The sequence below is a fragment of the Tachysurus fulvidraco genome, chromosome 23 (assembly GCF_022655615.1).
Source record: "Tachysurus fulvidraco isolate hzauxx_2018 chromosome 23, HZAU_PFXX_2.0, whole genome shotgun sequence".
In the NCBI taxonomy this organism is placed as follows: domain Eukaryota; kingdom Metazoa; phylum Chordata; class Actinopteri; order Siluriformes; family Bagridae; genus Tachysurus; species Tachysurus fulvidraco.
Window position 1 is genome coordinate 4225792 of NC_062540.1, and position 19712 is coordinate 4245503.

The 19712-nt window shown below is 38.1% G+C and overlaps 1 protein-coding gene across 1 annotated transcript; it reads left to right on the forward strand.

Annotated features, from left to right (window-relative positions):
• Positions 1–999: 999 nt before the first annotated feature.
• jph2 (junctophilin 2) lies at positions 1000–19472 on the forward strand. Its single transcript, XM_027145182.2, has 6 exons — positions 1000–1869; positions 4470–5289; positions 14012–14130; positions 15610–16709; positions 17294–17390; positions 17714–19472. The coding sequence occupies exons 1-5, from the start codon at positions 1491–1493 to the stop codon at positions 17372–17374; spliced, it is 2499 nt and encodes an 832-aa protein (XP_027000983.2). The 5' UTR covers positions 1000–1490; the 3' UTR covers positions 17375–17390; positions 17714–19472.
• The last annotated feature ends 240 nt before the right edge of the window (positions 19473–19712 follow it).

The window sequence follows — 19712 nt, forward strand, 5'->3', positions numbered from 1 at the left end:
TTATTATCATTTCAACCATATAAAGCTATATATCTATACATTTCAAGTTTGGAATAATGTTGATAAAACATATTTCTACTAACTGTCTTCCCACTAACGGTTTTCTTGTCTTACTATTATTTATATTATTGTGAAACTCATTTTTACTAAAAACAAATTCAAGTCTGTTAATTACATATAATGACCACAAGAGGGCGCGCTGTAGTAATTTATCCCTATGAAATATCCGTTAAATGTTCAGTAGAGTTTTAAGAGTAATTTTAGTAGTAATATTTTAGTAGTTAATTAAAAACCTTGCATTGCTCTTGAGTTATGAGTTTTAATGCTATGCTAGATTTTGATATTTGCCAAATTATCTAATTTCTCTCTTGCAAAGGTCTCATAAATACTAATCATGTTAGAATTTCAATTTGATCCAAGTACAATAGAAAAAAAATTTAAAATCAGAACAATGAAATGGACACACACACACACACACACACACACACACACACACACACACACACACACACACAACAATCCAAGTGTATGTGGTATTTTAATAGTTATGAAGTAAAAAAAAATGAAATAGCCCCTTAGAGTTAGGCTTACAAGGTTCATTAGATTACCTTAATTTAGATTTAAAAAGTGATAAAAATATACAACGGTACCACCTCAGTGACAAGAAGATTTATTTATGGGAGTGAAGTCTGCGTAATATTGTTATAGTAATCTATAGTGGTTATAGAGAAGATGATGAAGAAGAAAATTTTTAAAATATTTATTTATTTATGCATTTTAGGGGATACTTTGGTAAAGTTTGGAATTTAATAAGACAGTAATCCAAAACCGTTGATTAACACCTTTTCACATCTAAAATTCATAAAATGCATTTTTTTTTTGGAACACCCTGTCAGCTTGGCACAGATTTAAACTGAACCTGATATGGCCACTTGCTCGCCCACCCCCTTTAACTGCAAGTGATCTGGCACGGCGTTGAGCAGGGCCTTGTAGCCGGGGCAGGATTGGGCTGTATTTTTGGATACAGTGTCGGGGTCTGGTTATCCTTGTTGGGAGTGCTGGAACATTAACCGAGGTCGGTGGAGAAAAGACGGGAGACAGGGAGAGGGGAGAGCCATGAAAGACCACCGGCTCACCAATTCGACTCAATGGTACTCACCTTAAAATTCAAAACCATGTAACTAAAGAAAAGTAACTCCCTCTCCCTTGTCAAATCCGCTCTGTGCCGACAATTTCTCGAAGAGGTCCATCATTTAATGTGGAATACATTTGGATAAAAAAAACAAAATAAAGGAATTCGGATAAGAACAGCTGTCGACAGAAAATGCGCGCCAGCGACTAGACGCACCGACGATGACCGAAGTTGAAGAACAAGATTTTCCCTTGGAGGAAATACACCATTTAACAATTTAACGTCACTTTGGAAAAGGTCACACTCTCAGTCCTGATTTGAAGTTTTTTTTCCCCTCTCCTTTTTCCATTCAAGAAGGATGAGTGGAGGTCGCTTTGAGTTCGACGACGGCGGCGCTTACTGCGGCGGTTGGGAAGGAGGCAAAGCGCACGGCCACGGCATCTGCACGGGACCGAAGGGTCAAGGCGAGTTCTCCGGTTCATGGAATTACGGTTTCGAGGTGGTCGGGGTGTACACCTGGCCAAGCGGGAACACGTACGAGGGCTACTGGGCTCAGGGCAAGCGCCACGGCCTGGGCGTCGAAACCAAAGGCCACTGGGTGTATAAGGGCGAGTGGACGCACGGCTTCAAAGGCAGGTACGGTACGCGTATGAGCCTCAGCAGCGGTGCCAAATACGAGGGCACGTGGAATAACGGTCTGCAGGATGGTTACGGCACCGAGACCTACGCGGATGGCGGTGAGTTTAGGGTGTTTAATAATAATAATAATAATAATAATAATAATAATAATAATAATAATAATAATAATAATAATAATAATAACGTTCTGATCAGAATCAGAAGCAGGTTTATTGGCCAAGTGTCTTGACACACACAAGGAATTTGGTTCCAGCTGTTTGTGACTCGCAAAAGTACAGACATAAATAACACTATTCTATACAAACTATACAAGACAATGCAGACGATGAGATACAATATAGACAGAATGAGTATTAAATATGAATATAGAATATGAAAGATCAGTTATGTACATAGTGTGGAAGTGCAAATAAGAATATTCTGCAATATTATGCTTTTGTACAATATGCAGCAGCAGTAGTGTGTGTAACGTATACGGATGATGTGATGACTGACAGTTCTGATAATGCAGTACTTATAGATATAAAGCAGGGAATATAATTATGGTGAGTTGTTAATCAGTGTGATTGTCTGGGGAAAAAACTGTTCCTGTGTCTGGCAGTTTTAGTAAGCAACAACTGGATCTCACCTTTCCTCTTTTAACATTTAGTCCTGTAATGTGTATTTGTTAGAAAAGTAAAATACAAACCGTTTTGCGTTCTCACTACTGCTCCAATGTGATTTTTTCTGTAGAAGTGGGAGAGGGAACATGTGATTAGGCACCTGCACTAAAGCTATTCATGTAAAGCAATTTTTCTTACGTGAAGTAGATGAGAACACAAAATTTCCTCTGGCAGTGGTTTCTGAGAATCCCCAGGGGTCTATGAATATTTAACGTTTTAATAGCTTAATTAGAGTGTCAGAAATCACTACATGTCAAGTCAGACCTCATTTTTCCTGATTGTGGAAAGGAGACAAATGAAATAAATCAGTATTGTGAGAATCTATAGGGTGTATTTAACAGATAAAGTCGAGAAATGACTTCAGAAATGTTTTCTTCACCCCGTGTACCAACACCCGGTTAAGTCTCAAAGCTTTATTGTGCAGTATTAAAGTATTTTCAGTCCAAAATTATTGCATCATTAAAGTTCAAAATTCAAAAAGAAAGCCAAAAATGAACTACAATTCCCAGATAGCTGAAAATTCATGGCTGAAAATAACTGAGTCTAAATATGAACCTCGAAATTTCCATACCTTTTGAATTGACCGTATACTTTTCTTCAGGATTGCTTCAGTGAAAGAGGCCAAATTTTAGATTTTGGTTCATAAGATGTGGGGCATTTTTTCAGACGCCCTCATTCAGAGCAACTTATCTTTATTTCCTTTATACAGCTGAGCAATTGAGGGTTAAGGGCCTTGCTCAGGGGTCCAGGAGTGGCAGCTTGGTGGCTCTAGGATTTGAACTCACCACCTTATGGTCAGTAGTTCAACAGCTTATCCACTGAGCTATCACATCCCAGTTCATAACATTCCTTTACCAAGTGGTGTAGCTGTTGTGATGATAATCAGATTGAGATTAATTTATCACTGTTATTCCACTGTGGTATATGGACTACTTGTAGGGGGAAATGTGGGCCAGTACTGGGCCATCAGTCATTTGCTATGTGTTTACATTTGGGTCAAATTATGGAGATCCCCACACAGCAAGAATCCCACTGTTAGTTTAACACATCCTCTAGTCTTTATGTGTGCAGGACTTTTAAAGGTGGCTGGTCTTCTGGAAAGAACAATAAAGAGTAATGGATTCTGACAGAAACCCAGTTGCTTAACGGATTACTACGGTGGCACCATGGTGTCACCACAGATGGCCTGCTGGGTTAATGCCCATCACTAAGGAGTGTTTGCCAAAGGAAAGGGGAGCAGGGGGTTACAAATTAAAGCTGTAATGAATTCTGTTCGCTCTGTGTGTTTGAGAAAGTCTGGGTTGAATATAAAATCTCAGGGTTCCTGTCTCTGTTCTGTAGTGTTTTTCTCGAAGTAAAGTCAAAAAGTCAAGAATTGAGGTGGAAAGTGAAAGTGGAAAACTTTTCTGTCAGTCTGGTTCAGTGTACGGTTATTGTAACAATGTTCAGAATAACCTGAAGCAGAACTACAATATAGATAAAAATCTGACATTTGTGTGATGTCCTGGAAATGATGAACATGTGTTGCTTGACCTCAAGTTCCTTGGGACACACAGTAAAAAACTTAAGTGGTTTGTGGCTCTAGAATATGTCATGTGAACATGGTTGTCTTTGGTGGTTGCAACTGAGGACAGAAAACAGTGGGTATGGATAAGCAAGGAACACTGATGTCATATTTATAAATATGCGATTTTTAAAGCCTAAAGACAAGGTGTTTTAAATGTTAGGTATTCAAATACAAATCTTGTTTTATAAGTGTGTACAATAGTATTTATGATTATCTTCTCACCCCTGGACATTTCATGGCATTGAGAGAATACCTAAGGTCTAATTTGGCATTATTTGGATAATTTGGATTTATTTGGATTTAGATGAAATCCACTGAATTTAAGTAACCAGTCAAATATGCTAGTAATTATAAGAACTCAGTGAACTACTGTATATGAACTGCTGAATTACCACTGCACAATATTTAGCCTTTTGTTGCTCTGATATATAAAATAGTCTTTTCTGCTCACTAGCCATTGTCTCGACAGGCACCTTCCAAGGCCAGTTTACGGGTGGAATGCGTCATGGCTACGGTGTACGCCAAAGTGTTCCGTACGGTATGGCGGCTGTGGTGCGCTCTCCTTTGCGCAACTCGCTAACATCACTGCGTAGCGAGCACAGCAATGGCATGCTACTGCAGCAGGATGTTCCCATCATCACCACTACAAACGCATCAGGTCAGGAGACTGTTGTCACCTCATCTAAGCCAATGGGACCTTCACGTGGTGGCTTTGCGCTCAGCCTACACGGTGACCCTGAACTTGCCAAGCCAAAGAAGCGAGGCCTTTTCCGTCGCGGCTCACTGCTGGGCAAGCTAACCAAGTCGGAATCTCGCACATCCCTCTCCAGCCAGAAGAGTAAGATTAGCTTCCTGCGCAGCGAATCAGGCCTCAGCTCAGCGACTAGTGATGCCAACTCTACTATCAGCATGGGTGACAGTGAAGCAGAAGGTGAGGGCCACGAGTTTCCACCTGTCGAGGCTGACATTGACGCGACCACCACCGAGGTTTACATGGGCGAGTGGAAGAACGACAAGCGCTCAGGCTACGGCATCAGCGAGCGCTCCAGTGGCCTCAAGTACGAGGGTGAGTGGCTGGACAACCAACGGCATGGATACGGATGCACTACATTCGCTGAGGGCGGTAAAGAGGAGGGCAAGTATGTACACAATGTGCTAGTGAAGGCTGTGAGGAAGAAGGTGATTCAACTGAAGGGCACCAAGATCAAGCAAAAAGTGGAAAGGAGTGTGGAGGGAGCACAGAGGGCCGCAGCCATTGCCAAACAAAAATCAGAAATTGCCAACTCAAGGTCAGTGTCAATGTTCATGACAGAATGACTTTCATGTGTGGTATAACTGAGTTAATATAAGATAGTAAACGATAAACATATCCTACAGGTTTTATTATATAAATAGACCAGCCTTTATTTATCAAACCCAGCATGAGCTTATCGCAGTAAGGCAGTGGACTCAAACTCTCTCACATACTCACACACAGTCTACAATCTTCAAACATATCACTATAGTCTGTTGATTTAAAGAAGGAAGTAGGCCACAAAGGGAGCTTTATGTAACCACTAAAATGGCTTTTTAGACATTTTTTTACACCATGGGACAAACGAAGAGCTTATTAACATGAGATTTTAAGAGATAAACACCTTGTTAGCAAATTCTCACTTCTCGAGCTGTTGACACAGCCATGACATGGTGTAATTCATGTCATTATTGTATATGTACAAACCTCTATTTAGTCCCATAGACGATTTGCAATTTTCCATCATCGAAATTAACACAAAATCCATCAAACACTGTAATATATGGAGGAGCTTGAGATTCTTCAAAATTACCACAGATTTGGGTGAAGACATGTTGTAAAGTCTTCAAATGCTAGTTAATAATCTACTAAAAGTTGTTTTCGGCATAAAAATAAAATGCAGAAAAAACCTCTGTAAGTTGTATCACATATTTTGGAAAAAACTGCATTAAAAATCCATCAAGCATTTTTGGCCACAAAAATTCAGCAGATTCTAAGAGGACCGCCTGTTAGGTTGCTGTGGGTCTTATACGTATTACCATTCAAAGCATATCCTTTCTCATTTATTAGCCTTCAGCAGAGGAGTGAGAAAAGTGTGCTTTGTCTTTCTGTCTTTTTGGTAGAGTCACATCTTTTTCTGGCCTTTACAAAGCAGAATTAGACATAATTATGAGACCCAGGTTCAGTGTAGTCAGCTATCAGATACCATTTTGGTTTACTTTGTGACCTCTGACCTTTGTAGTGATGCGAATGAGCCGTTTGTCTCTAAGTAGATTCTGTTGTAAGTGCTTAATATTTTCAGAACAGCGGATCATCTAGATAAAAATTAATGAATTTTAAATCAGGGTAATGCCTGGTGAAAAGTTTGGAAAACTGTTGCAGAACGTCTTATTATACTTCACTGTTTTGTCCACAAACAATATGATGTATTGAGGTGAAAATGGACCTTCATGCACATGGCATCTGGGTGAATGCAGAAATTGAATGCAGTGTGCAGAAAGTCGGTGAGGTGATGGACTCAATAAGTGCAGCAAAACACTTCCTTCAGAAGATGTTCCATCTACGGTAATGGCGGCCAATACAAATCCACAGAGAGTATGCGATCTTGTAAACATGCCAAAGGTTGAAGGTTTCGTCTTCATTGTGATTGTGTCGTAGGACCGGAGTGGCATTGAGGGGAGTGGGAAAGCCAAAATTGGGCAATAATTACAGCATAATTCAATAAAAATGTGTCAAGTAACAGTAAGGCAATGCATACAAATATATCTCGAAGTTATCTATAAGTAGCTACAGTATAAAACACTTTTCTATAAATTTACATGTCTCAAAATAATGAGATCTTTGTAGATAATTATTAGAAAGTCATTTGTGTATAGAAAGTGGCGAAAAATTAATAAAAGATAAAAAGCAAAAACTTGTTTTAAATTATTGTACTGTATTTTAAATCCATCAGCGAGGATATATTTCCTCTACACCCTACACCAGCTATTATTTCAACTGTTACCGAACACACTGACTTTTTTCTAATAAATGATTTATATGCTTTTCTGTACTTCATGCACTTCTCCCCAGTTGTGAGCACAAAGCTTTTCTGCTTTCATCGGTGCATCTCCTTACAAGGAGGGAACATTTTATCAAAGCCTACCCACCTGAAATTAGCCTACTGTTTATAAGAGCGAGCACCCCAGTGATGAGTCGCAGAGCCTGTCAGTGGCTTAGAGAACTCTAAATATTTTACCTGAGAGACAAGCAGATTTATGTCTCTCTCACTCTCTCTCTCTTTCTCTGTCTCTCTCTCTTATTATTCTCTGTGGTGAGGCTACATGAAGATCCTTCTAGAGTGTTTTCACATTTCCAATGCGTTGACAGTCAGGAGGCAGATCATTCTCACAGCGGTGGTCTCAGATTTACCTGAGAAGGGTTTTTTTTTCAGTATAAAACATGTTATTATTTGTCAGCATTCCGACGGTGTTACTGAAATTACAGTGTGACAAATTTTATATGTTAATGTGACACTGTATAACACAAAATAGGCTTATTCTCTGCTTGTGCATTTTAAACAGTGCATTTGTTTACCCAGTACATGTCTGGACAAAATAGTGACCTGTAATACAAAGCCTCATGGTTGTGTTAAAAAATATAAATGAAAGAATAAACACTGTTTTTGTACATGTAATAAAATGCTCTGGGAGTCGTACAAAATACAGGGTGCATCTCAGTCAGCTCGCAGACTCCAATTGTGGTGAATCGTTATGTAGTGTACAAAAGTTGGGGCACTTTACTGCTTTTGCACTCTTTTACAATATTATTTATTAATCATAATTAAATCCTAGTTCACCTTTTGTACTAACCTCTACCTTTCATTTCCATTAAAGAGATACGCTTAGGTTAGGTTTTGTACCTTTAACACATAAGTTTTAATCTCAGAAATGATAATTACCATTAGCATACACTTGAGGGAACCAGCTCAGTAACAAGAAATGCTGTAGTTTTACTCGTCGTGATTAAGGTTACAAAAGAAAAAACTTAACTGGTGTCTGAATGGAAACAATGGTATTATTTTCTCCTGTAGTCTTATAACAAAGACTGGCAACTTATCTGCTAGCTCGTCTATATAAAATGAGGAAGATTCATACAGAACTTTGCTTTGCTCTATTTCTCGCACTGTAAATGCGATTGTGTCTGTTGAATTGTTTTTTATGTACTTGGTCTTGAGAAAAAATCCGTTGGTTGAGTTTTGACTTTGAGATCCAGCCCTGTGTTTGGCTTGCTTCAGTGTATTTTGAGCATTGCCTAGTGTGCTGTGAAAGTTCAGGCTCTTCAGTGGGTGTAAATGGTGTAGCCCCGGTGTCAGAAAAGAGTCCTGCCTAAATATGGACACGCACTGTTGCTGTATCACAATTGCAGAAGAATGTAACAGCTGATAGCGGTTCCCAGACACTGACAATCAGCCGAGGTCTCCCATTCTTAGTTTTAGAGTTACAATAGAGAAGCTATACTGATTCTTGTTCACTCAACCTGTGAAATGAAACACGATTAGAGACTGCTGTAGTATATTTTAGGAGGATTTTGAATAGCTGTGGCAAATACGGAACTGTAAATGTTGAGTGTGTTACAGCGTGTGCCAGAATAAATGTTGTTTCACTGTCCAGGACTAACAAACATAACCACTGGATCCAAGTCAAGGTTTCGTTGCGTTCCTTTATTTGCCTGCTCACTAGTTTAAAAAGAAATAAAAAGTGAAGATTTTAAAATCATTTGATATTTTTCAAGGTGTTTATCTTCTATTTATCTTCAGTATCATATCATTTTAATTTAGGGTGTCAAAAATACAAGCCTTATAATCCAAGCCACAAATGGTTTGAAAATCCATGTTCAGTTTCCTGGGGCATACTTGACTTGTGAAAAGTTATCATCTAGACTTTCTGGGTAAAAAACAGGAAAAAGCCATAAACTCAGCTTCTGACAAAATGTGCCGACGATCAGTCATTCTTTGTTATTGTTAAAGTGGATGCTGGAACCATGTATAATGGATCCATCTATTTTCACAGCAAGGGGGCAAATACTTATGCAATAGATATGTGGGATAGATATGGGGTTTAAGAGTAACTGCAATCACATTTTGTACACTATTTAGCTGTAAAAACTTGAAATAATTACCCAAATCATCACCCCATAGAATGAACATTTCTAAGAACAGGCCACAAATTTCCAGCCTCAGTGTTTTTTAGCCAACTTATGTTGAATAATAGTAATGATGAAATATGTCCACTGTAACACTGCAAAATGTAAAAATATTAAATAATGGGCTGCAGTTGTGGGGGTGAAAACTATTGCAAGCCACTGCACATCTGTTTTATATGTCATATACTGTATGTTGGATCCAATTCTGAATTCAAAATATATTGTCCAGAATGAATGAACAAGAGTTGTTGATGTGTTATTGGTCAACTGAACTGATCTGTCTCACTTGACACAAATTTGTAGCAATATGACAAAGACAGTCCTGGACAGTCCTGGACTGGACTGGAGAAAAATCAAACTATATGTTGAATGGAGTATCTTTAACTACCATTTCTATGCAAGGAAGGTTTCTGGTCTGCCGCCACTGTTTTAAAGCCACAAGCATTTAAGGCTATGCAAAGCTTTGCGTCAGCAGTGGTATAAATATTACTCAGCCTCTAAGTGAATGGTATCACTGGTGGTATATTGATGTCCGACACCTAGCCTTTATCTGGAGTCAAAGTTCTCTAGGTTATCTTAATGTTAGCTCATCTTAACTTTAATAACATGGTATGAAGCCTGTTCTAAATACACTAGGCGGTATTTAAAGTGTCTGCCTTTCTCCTATTTCATTGATACAGCATTGACATTACCTGACATGGGGTAATGTAAATATTTGACACACTGGAACCAGCAGCTTATAATATGCATATGTTTTCAGAGGCCAAAGACTGTATGATATGTATTATTGGCTTTGGATAGGTAGCATACTTGCCAAAATCCCTGTCTTTGCCTTTGCATTGTTGGGCAGGACAACGTACATAAATCAAGCCACTTGTTTTTTTCTTCGGAATAATATAGGCCAAGCTGACAGACTGCATGACACCAACCATCACTCATGGTGAGGTATCTAAAAATGACTAAAAAACTGCTGCTTATGCTTGCGTCATAGGGCAGCGTAACACACTCAGAGGAACAGGCTATCTGCATATGTGAGCTCAGAGATGCCCGTGATTGACTAGTGTCACTTTGATTGACAACAGAGAGAGTATACAGTACCACCTCTCCCGCCTAGAGTACTTACTGTCCTTTACTCTATGGCTGTATCCCCTGACAGTTGGACGAAACTTTTTTTTCTGTTCTGCAATTCAGGAACTGAAATAAGAACTGCTACCACTGCTATGGGAAAAGCCATCAGATATTACTATGAATTCTGTGAGAATTGTTTTTTTTTTTTGTATATAACTTAGTTTATGCTTCATCATTAAAAAATCTAGATACATATTTCAATAAAAAGGAAGTTGACAGTTAGTCAATATGTTAAAAAAATAAAAATATATATAGGATGACAGAATGCCTTTGGTGCTTCTTCAGCGCAGTTGAAATAAAAACCTTCTACTTTCAACCGTTCGAGTTGCTTCTGGTCGAGACACAAAAGTGATTAGAAACTAGTGTTTAAATTGAGAAACTAGTGTGCATTTGAAAGTGATTGCTTCCTTGTTGCAGAGGTTCCAACTTATGTTTCTGTTTATTCTGTAATGTAATATTCTAATATAATATTATGTAATATTCATGCTATTCAAATCGCTTAAGTATTTTTGGCGAAAGGTCAACAGTTAAGACTACACTAAGAATCTTCATTTTTTACTACAAAAAACATGGTATTGGCGATGTTTTCTGATTCGAGGTCAAATATTCTTTGGTATTTTCTTGAAGATTAAATTTTCCTCCATATGCTTATAAGCCACAAAGTGTGTGTCAGTTCACTGAGTTGCTTCAGCTCGTCTGCCGTAAATGCCATCTGTCAAAGGTCTGTCCACCTACTGCTTAGCCACATGCTAACACAGGCATGGAGTATACACCCACACATAAATTTGCTGTTTAATTGTTTTGGGGTTTTTTCCTTTATTTTACATTGACTCCATTGCTCAGCAAATTTGCTTAATTACTTTTCGCCGTGAAGGTTAAGCCCGGACATGAAGCAGTCACGTGCATTCAGCTGATTTCACTTAGGAATGAATAAGCCGTGGCACTCCTGCTCAATCATCTGCTACATACTGTAACTGCTGTCACCGTGAGATGGCTGGTTTAACACTAGGTAGCAGATTTCACTGAAAAGTCTCTAGTAACTGTGGTATGAGTTAGCTGTAGAAGGACCTGTCTAAAGTTCACTACACTGAATCCTCTGGCACTGAAAAGAACTAGAGAACTGAACCTTAAGGAAGTGCTTTAGACCTATATTCACCTACAACTTCTCCAAAACATCTAAATATTATAATTCAGTCATTTAAAGCATAGTTTTAGTAACAAAGAGAATAATCATAGAACCTTTGATATGATGAACATTTCTGTAAGGCCATATTTATTTAACATTTATGGAAGGAGTCTCCAATGTCAGTAAGCACTTTCCAGTAACCTTTTAGACAACTTAGCAAGCTGCAGCTTTTGTTTTATAAAATTCAGGAAAGTGAGAGCAAAAAGGGAAGCTGCTGATGGGACAGCTGCGTACATCTAATATAACATACCCGTATCTTGCTCTGAAGACTTTCCGAATATTAAATGTAACTATAAATGGATGATAATTCATTAATAAATTTGAAACTATAATCATGGGTATTCAATACAGGAGTAGTAAACCTTTAGTAATTTAGTATTTAGTAACTTTAGCTTTTCACAAAGAATGGGATGAGTGACTGTTTCAGACCAATTAACAAGAGGCAGCTGTATTACTGTATCAGGGACCCTTAAGCTAAGGAACCCTGCAGGGAGTGAGGAACCGTGTTGACTACTTTCGGACAGGTGGAGATCTAAGATGCACTACAGGCAGTTATGAGCCCTTCCAGTGGCACCATTGGGAAGTGCCGTCTAAACAGTCTTAAAGTGGATGATGCTATTTTGAGGCTTGGATAATGTTACAGTGTGTAAAGTATTCCCAGTGTAATCACAATCTGCAGGGCTCCAACTCATTATGCACAGGGATGCTTTCACCAGGTCACAACACTACAGAACCGTTTTGATCAACAAAAAAGTTAGTATTACAAAAGAAAAAAGGTGGTGAATATACAGTATAACCTAAAAGGAAAAAGTAGCGTATAGACATTATAAGAATTTAGATGTCCCCAGAAATACGTTTGTGTGTTACTTAGCAAAATTACATAAAGTTTTATAATCCAATTGTATGGAAGATGGTAGGCTGATTTTACTGGACACTCTGAAATATACAAAGCTTAACTCTCTTTATTTTAAAACAGTAAATCTAATATTAAAGATGAAAAAAAAATATATAGTAAAATAAATATAATAAAAACGAATTTGGTTGATCGTATGGTATCAAATTATTCAAACGTATCTTCTTTTAGGAAAAGGAACAGTCATAGTATATGGCATGACCCAAATAACTTAAGCATCTAAAATGATAAATTACCAAAAAAAGAAAAAAACTTTTGTCAAATAATTTCCATTGAATGTCCCCAAAGCTTTCTATGTCATGTATAATTTTTGCTTTGTGTCACAACAGAAAAGCATTCAGCCTGTCATCAAAAGAGTTTGTATCCTAACAATATCACAGCCATCTGTGGCTAGGAGCCAAGGAAGTAAAACTGGCTGTGCTGTCTGGGTGAGAAGTATGGCTTACTTACTCTCTCCCCTGTCAATCACAGGAACAGTAGCCAATCATGTTCATCTGTATGCTTGTGTATGAGGAAGAGGGTAGATAGCACTTTCCTCCGTGTGTGTTACTCTGCCCTGTGATGCAGCAGTTGAAAAAAAATGAGATCTGATAGAAATAATAAATAAGCTTTTTGGGCTAGGAGCCGAAATTCACACAGTAGAGTTATGGTGTTCATGCAATTATTTATGTTGTTGCTATGCCCGAAGAACACGATTTGTTTATTGTTCTAAAGCGCTATTATAGAGAAGCTATGTGTGTTAAGAATAAACTGACTGGTTCTCAGTGCATCCATGGTCATATCTCATTGTCAGAAACTGGCTGCTAATATAGCTCAGGTCCAGCTTGATGCCTGATGAGTCCCATGTTAATAACTTGCTAATATTACGTGACCCTGATCTCTGCATACACACGGTTTACACAGAGACTGGAGACATGTGACATTTTGTCTCATATTGTTATTTGTTTTTGGATTTTACATGTTTCCATTACTACCTGAGCAGGGTATGGTGAGGCATTCTTTAGTGCTGAGGGCTTGTGCTTTTTATAAATAGGACAGACAACTGCTGTTCCATCTTCCAAATAAAGACAAAGGGGAATGTCTTGGAATGATAGTGCTGTGCTTTGCTGAAGTGAAAATACAGTACGCGTGAGACGAAGAGCTCTGCATTTCCAACTCAGAGACGAGTTTAACAGTTCACGTGTATGTAAAATGCACATATATGTGGGAAATTTCAAAGCCTTGTCCACCTGTGCAAGACTATCTTTGTGAATGATATTATAGTGAATTATTAATAGACCACAGGGTGGAGGTTATACCCCAGCCTAATGGTTTTGCATTACTTATTTGTAACTGGAAGTGTGCTCACATTGACAGGCACTCGACTGCTATCAGTCTGATCATTTTTCACACGTACGTGACATGCTTAATCAAAATGCTTGGATCCAGAAAGAACCTAGACTAATTATCGGATATTTAGTAAGCATAACCTGAAAGCACAGTAAACACAGCTTTCCTTTTGTAGTGTGGATTCCATTTATAGGTCTGTGAAATAGTGATTAATAGTGAAAGAAGAAGTATCTCACTACATAATTCCTTCCTCTGCAGAGCTTCCCATGCAAGGAGTAAAGGAGAGGCTGGTGAACAGGCTGCTCAAGCTTCTAACAACGAGTCCAGCATTGCACGTGTAGTGGCCAGAGAACTCTCGCCTTCATTTTATCAACCAGGTAATAACATCGGAAAATGTCTGTTAACTTTCACGTATAGATTATTTAAAAAAATCTTCCATGAGTTGAAACAATATCAGACAACAAGGCCCAATATACACACACTGGGCACTTTCATAGTTACACCTGCTCATTCGTGTACTAATCCAATCAGCCTTCTTGTAGCATCATGTAGCAGCAATGAAATTAATAACGTTACACAGATGCCGGTCACATACATAAATTAATGTTCACTGTGTCATGGTTGAGTATATGCTGTATAAGAGAAGACAGGCTATAATCACTTTTTACAGCTGTGGTGAACTGAAAAGTATCTCAGTATTCAGAACTCATATTAGGTATCATTCCCATCAGCCAGGAACCAACCAGTATCCAACCAGGCTAAGGTGAAACCGAACAGTATCAGATGATATCAGCTGGCTAAAGAGTAGTTATTTGAGTTACTCATTGGATTCCAGAACATTCACCTCCGACCCCTCTTCTTAATGAGCTTGTTTTTTGTCCTTCATACCATTCTTTCTAAACTCTAAAAAGGGTTGTGTGCAAATCCCAGGCGATCGGTACCAAGAACCAAGACATGGTCAAAATCACTAATAGGTTTTTAATTAGGTACATAATTATGTACTACTACTATCTCGTCTGTAATGTAACGGGTTATCCTTTTAAATGTCACACTTCAGCTACAGTCTACATATATTAATACAACATTTTCAAACTCTCCACTCAGGCCTTGTGTGAGTTCTCAATCAACTCTAAACCATTTACACTCTTCAGTTGCTTTAGGCTTGTATTTCAATATGAGTGTAAATAACACGCTTTATAGATTGTTCCATATATATGACAGCTTTCTTTCTCAGATAGAAAAGGCACGGCTATGAATAATCTACACCCCCAGTTGTTCGATTCTGTTAGTCTTCAATTTCTAAATTTGTCTGTATTGTGTTTCGAAGGAACATGTTGAAGGGTGAAATGTAATGTGGGCTCCGAATGTAAATATGGACATGAGTTATATGAACATAAGGAGCATTTTCTACAGAAATAACACTGTACATATGTAAGAAAGTACCTCATCATACATCAAGGGAAACAAAAAAGTCAAGAAATGTAGTTTTACTGTTTAAATTAGAGGTGTTCAAACTTTTCTAAACTATTTTGTATAGATTATTACAGTTTAGTTTATGGGACAGTGACACCTAGTGTTCAAAGCAGGGTTTTTTTTTTTTTAAGAGTGGACCAACCTGAAGACTATTTTTAAAATGGTGACAAAGTTAATTAAAAACTCAAAATTACACATCTCATTAATTCTAATTAATTTGTGTGATAATTTGTGTGATAATTTGTGTTTTTAGCTACAGTATAACTATATTTTACCCTTTTTTTGAGAAATAAGTATTGAATATGAAAATTAATATTAGTCAGACTAAAGCAAAAGGACTTGGAGATATAATAAAGCTGTTTGGAATCATATGTGTCTCTCAGGCCCAGAATACCTAAAGAAGCGAGCACTACAAGAAATTGCTGAGAGCAATGAGAATGCTGACACAGACATGCATGAGTCACTGCTGGCGGAGGAGATGATGCCTCCAGAAAGTCCCTTCTTGCATGAAATGGAGAGCCTAAAGCCTAGCATTAGCCCAGCACGTACCCCATCACCTCAACCTTCCAGCTCTGCTGCCTTAGATCCTAACCTTCTTGGTCCTGGTAGCTGGAATGGGGACAGAAGTAGTCGAGGTGGCGGTAGCAGCAGCAAAGGGGGAAGTCGTTCAGGGAGCAGACAGAGCAGTCGTCCTTCAACTCCTTCAGCACCAAGCACAGAGGAGCCTGGTGTCACAAAGGGTTCGTCCCGTTCCCCCAGCCGCCAAAACTCCAAAGTTGAGCAGGGTTCTGACCTTGAGATTAAGCCTCTACAGAAGATGGACTTAGAGTCCAAAGCAGCAGAACCTGCTCCAGCTCCAATAAGGACCATCCTCATCTCCTCTACCGATGAAGAAGAACCACCTCCTGCCTCCAGAGTGTCCTCCAAAGCAGTGACCCCAGAACAAAACGATCCTGAGCAGAGAGACGAGGACAGGGAACCAGCACCAGAGCACCTAACATCAGTAGCCGAGAGAAAGGAGGAGGCCAAGATAGACAAAAAAGTAGCTAACCAAGTTGAAGCTAAGCAATCTATGAAACGAGAGCCTAGTCCGGCTCCAAAACGAGAGCCTAGTCCGGCTCTGAGACGAGAGCCTAGTCCGGCTCTGAGACGAGAACCAAGCCCGGCTCCGAGACGAGAACCAAGCCCGGCTCCGAGACGAGACTGTAGCCCTGCTCCTAGGCAGGAATGTAGCCTGGCTCCAAGACGAGAGCCAAGCCCAGCTCCAAGAAAAGAATCTACCCCGACTTCTAAACATGATCCTAGCCCACTTCCTAAAGTTGTGCCTATGCCTGAACCCAAAGTTGTGCCTAAACCAGAGCCTAAAGCTATTGCCAAACCAGTTACTAAGCCTGCTCCCAAGGTGGACCCCAAAGCTGAACTGAGACAGAGGGCTTTGGTAAAAACCCCTGATGAAGTCACTGAAATCACAGCGCCAGAAGAGGTTAGATACAACTAGCAAAACATTCACACCAAGTGCAGATATTTGCTTGTCATAGGTGCAAAATTTTGCTTAACATGGTACATGTAAATTACAAATAAGTACATCTACTGGCTGGATAACTAATTAGGCTCTCTTTCACTGAGGTCTTTGAAGTGTCTAGCACTAGTAATTCAAAATGGTTCGAGTTGGCATATAAATTATAAAGTTTTGTGATATGAAGGGACGGGAAAGAAACATATAGACTGAGCGAAATGTAATCAAGGTTGTGAGGTCCACTTTTGTCGAGCCTCAGAATGAAATTAAATATTTCAAACAAGCCAAAAATTACCCAAATATTATGCCTTAGTTTTTTAACATTATGGCTATTTATTGGAGGCACGGAATTTCTTATTCCCAAAATTTTTCACTGAGAAATCACATTGGATTACAAAGTTGACATTAATTATAAGCCTGCATATTTCTTAGTTATTAAGAATGTATGCATTAAAAAATTTTCACATTACACAGATAAGATAAGCTTATAATTGCCACTTTAGTGCTTTACATTATATATGTGTGTAATTGTGTTTTTGTATTTTTTTTAGGGGCCAAATACGGTTATGATCTGCATGGTCATTCTGCTTAATATTGGACTGGCCATTGTTTTTGTTCACATCCTGTCCTGATGAAAAGATGGCCGAGGTAAAAAAAATTACTATAAATATTAATTAAAAAAAAAGTTATTAAAAAAAATAATATATCTATACTGTATCCTACTGTAATTTGATTTTGATAATCAGAAAATGAACGGTTTGGCACTTTCTGAAACCTGGGTACTGCAGCAAGAGACATCGAAAGTTTCCATGCTTTCTGATAAGGAAAGATGACATTATTTCCAAATGTCTTCAGCTGCCCTGCTCATGAAAAAAAAATGGGGGAAATGTAAATAAAGTGAAGCAATTGTGCTTTGTACTGTATACAGCATGTCTTTTGGTTTTTTTAAACCAGATTTTTTTTTCCATCAGACCAAGAGCACCTAGATTGAAGAAAGAAGAGAGATGTGCTGTTATGGATGCCACAAGCTCCCCCTTGAGGCTTTACTGATGTGATTCAGTCTCAATAAAGCCCTCTGGAGCCACCTGAAGGACAGTTGTGTAGTTGGATTGAAGGATGACATAGAGGTTCTGTGTCTGAATGCTGGAGAGAACTTTGGAAAGCTTTTATCTGTATTGTGCTGCTTTAAAGAATGATTCTTCCCGAATTAACAATGCCATTTACTTAAAAGAGTGAATATATTTTATACAAATCAAGCAATGTCAAGTTCTCCAGTTTACTGCTGATTATCATTCAAAGCCATAGTTTCTGATCAGTCTGAGATCACTTGAATTTGAAGAAGGAAAAATAACTGGTGAAAAATTTGACTACATAAGATGTCTTAAAGTCTCACAATAAGGCCTTTTCCTTCAGTCTCTAATGCTAATATTCTAACAGATATATGACAGACAGTACTGTATATAGAACCTTTGTTCAAGCCTTATGGTAAGAAAATGATCATCAATAAATCTCTGCCTGTTAAAATATAAGCGTGAGTTTAAGAAAATGCAAAGGTCAAGAAATTCAGTTCACACAAGGAAGATGGGATAGCTACTGTAGCTGTAAGTGTGTCATATGGTTTTGTCTGATGTTTCTGAGAAGGTTTCTTATATTTTTTCTGAATATAAAATCCCACTCCCATCCATTACAGTGTCTGGAATTGTATGCAAAAAATGATCAAAAACCAAGTTGTTTATGCTCAAGACACATTGTACTGTGAACATGTTTGTGCTTGCATACTTAATTTTAAAAAGCACCAAGTGGCAACATTTTAATACTCAAACAAAACTGGTTTTGTATGCATGTATGGTAAGGGGTTTTCTACCTTTCTAAAATTGTGATGTTACATTATTAGCAATATGTACATTTGCAAATATTGAGGAACTACCACCAGCAAAAGGCCAGTGTTGCTAGAAGGTTTCATTTCCAGCCATTCAGGACCTATACCCAATTCAATTGTTAAATCAACTTATTTTGTCCTTGCTTGGTTGGCATTAAAACCCACACTTATGCTGGTCCTTCACATATAAGATATGCCATCCCCTTCCTTAGAATATTGCAAACATATGTTTTGATTTAATGTCTCCCTTTTAGAAAATTAACTCAAAGTATTTGCATTGATGAATTGGTTTGGAATCAAATTCCAGATTGTTGTTAAGCACTATGAATATAGTCATTGCCCAAATATTTTATTTTATTTAGAAATAAATAGTAGTTATGCATCCTAAAGCCGTCATCTAGCTGCTTGTCCCTTGACCTAATGGTATGAAGAGTTAAAATATAAATGCTTTGAAACAGCATTCATCTGGTTTGGCTTGTAACCGTTTGCACTGGAGTGGTTTGTGATGACAGTGTTTTACAATGCAACTTTGTCAGTGTATTTTATTCTCATCAGAGTGCCAACCACAAATCTCCATGTTATGAAAAATAAAAAAACAAAAAGATTTATTCATAGGTTTGTTTTCATATGAATGCATTCAGTCATGATTTCACTGGCTGAATAGTGCACATTTTAAGAACAGTGAGAAATCTAGATCTTCCAAAATGTTCATACCATGTAGAAGATTTAAATAACACAAATTTGTTTGCAACTTGGAAAGAAATTCAATCATGGCACTCAAAATGCCAAATATAAATGTATCGTGCTGAACAGTACTATTGAATGCAAATAAATCTATTTTTCAACCTAAACAATATAATTTACTTCATATTTCTCAACACACTGAACTACATCAAGAGGGTAGTGTAATGTCTCACTAGCTAGCAATGAGAACATTTTTACTGTGCCTTACTGCATAGAATATTCTGTGTTGTGCTGGCATAATTCAATGATTAGACTTTATAATGAATTATTTGTTTTGTATTCAGCAGCAGTTTTTAAAAGTTACATCCCAAATTAACTTGAATAGGTAATAATTGAATTATGCATTT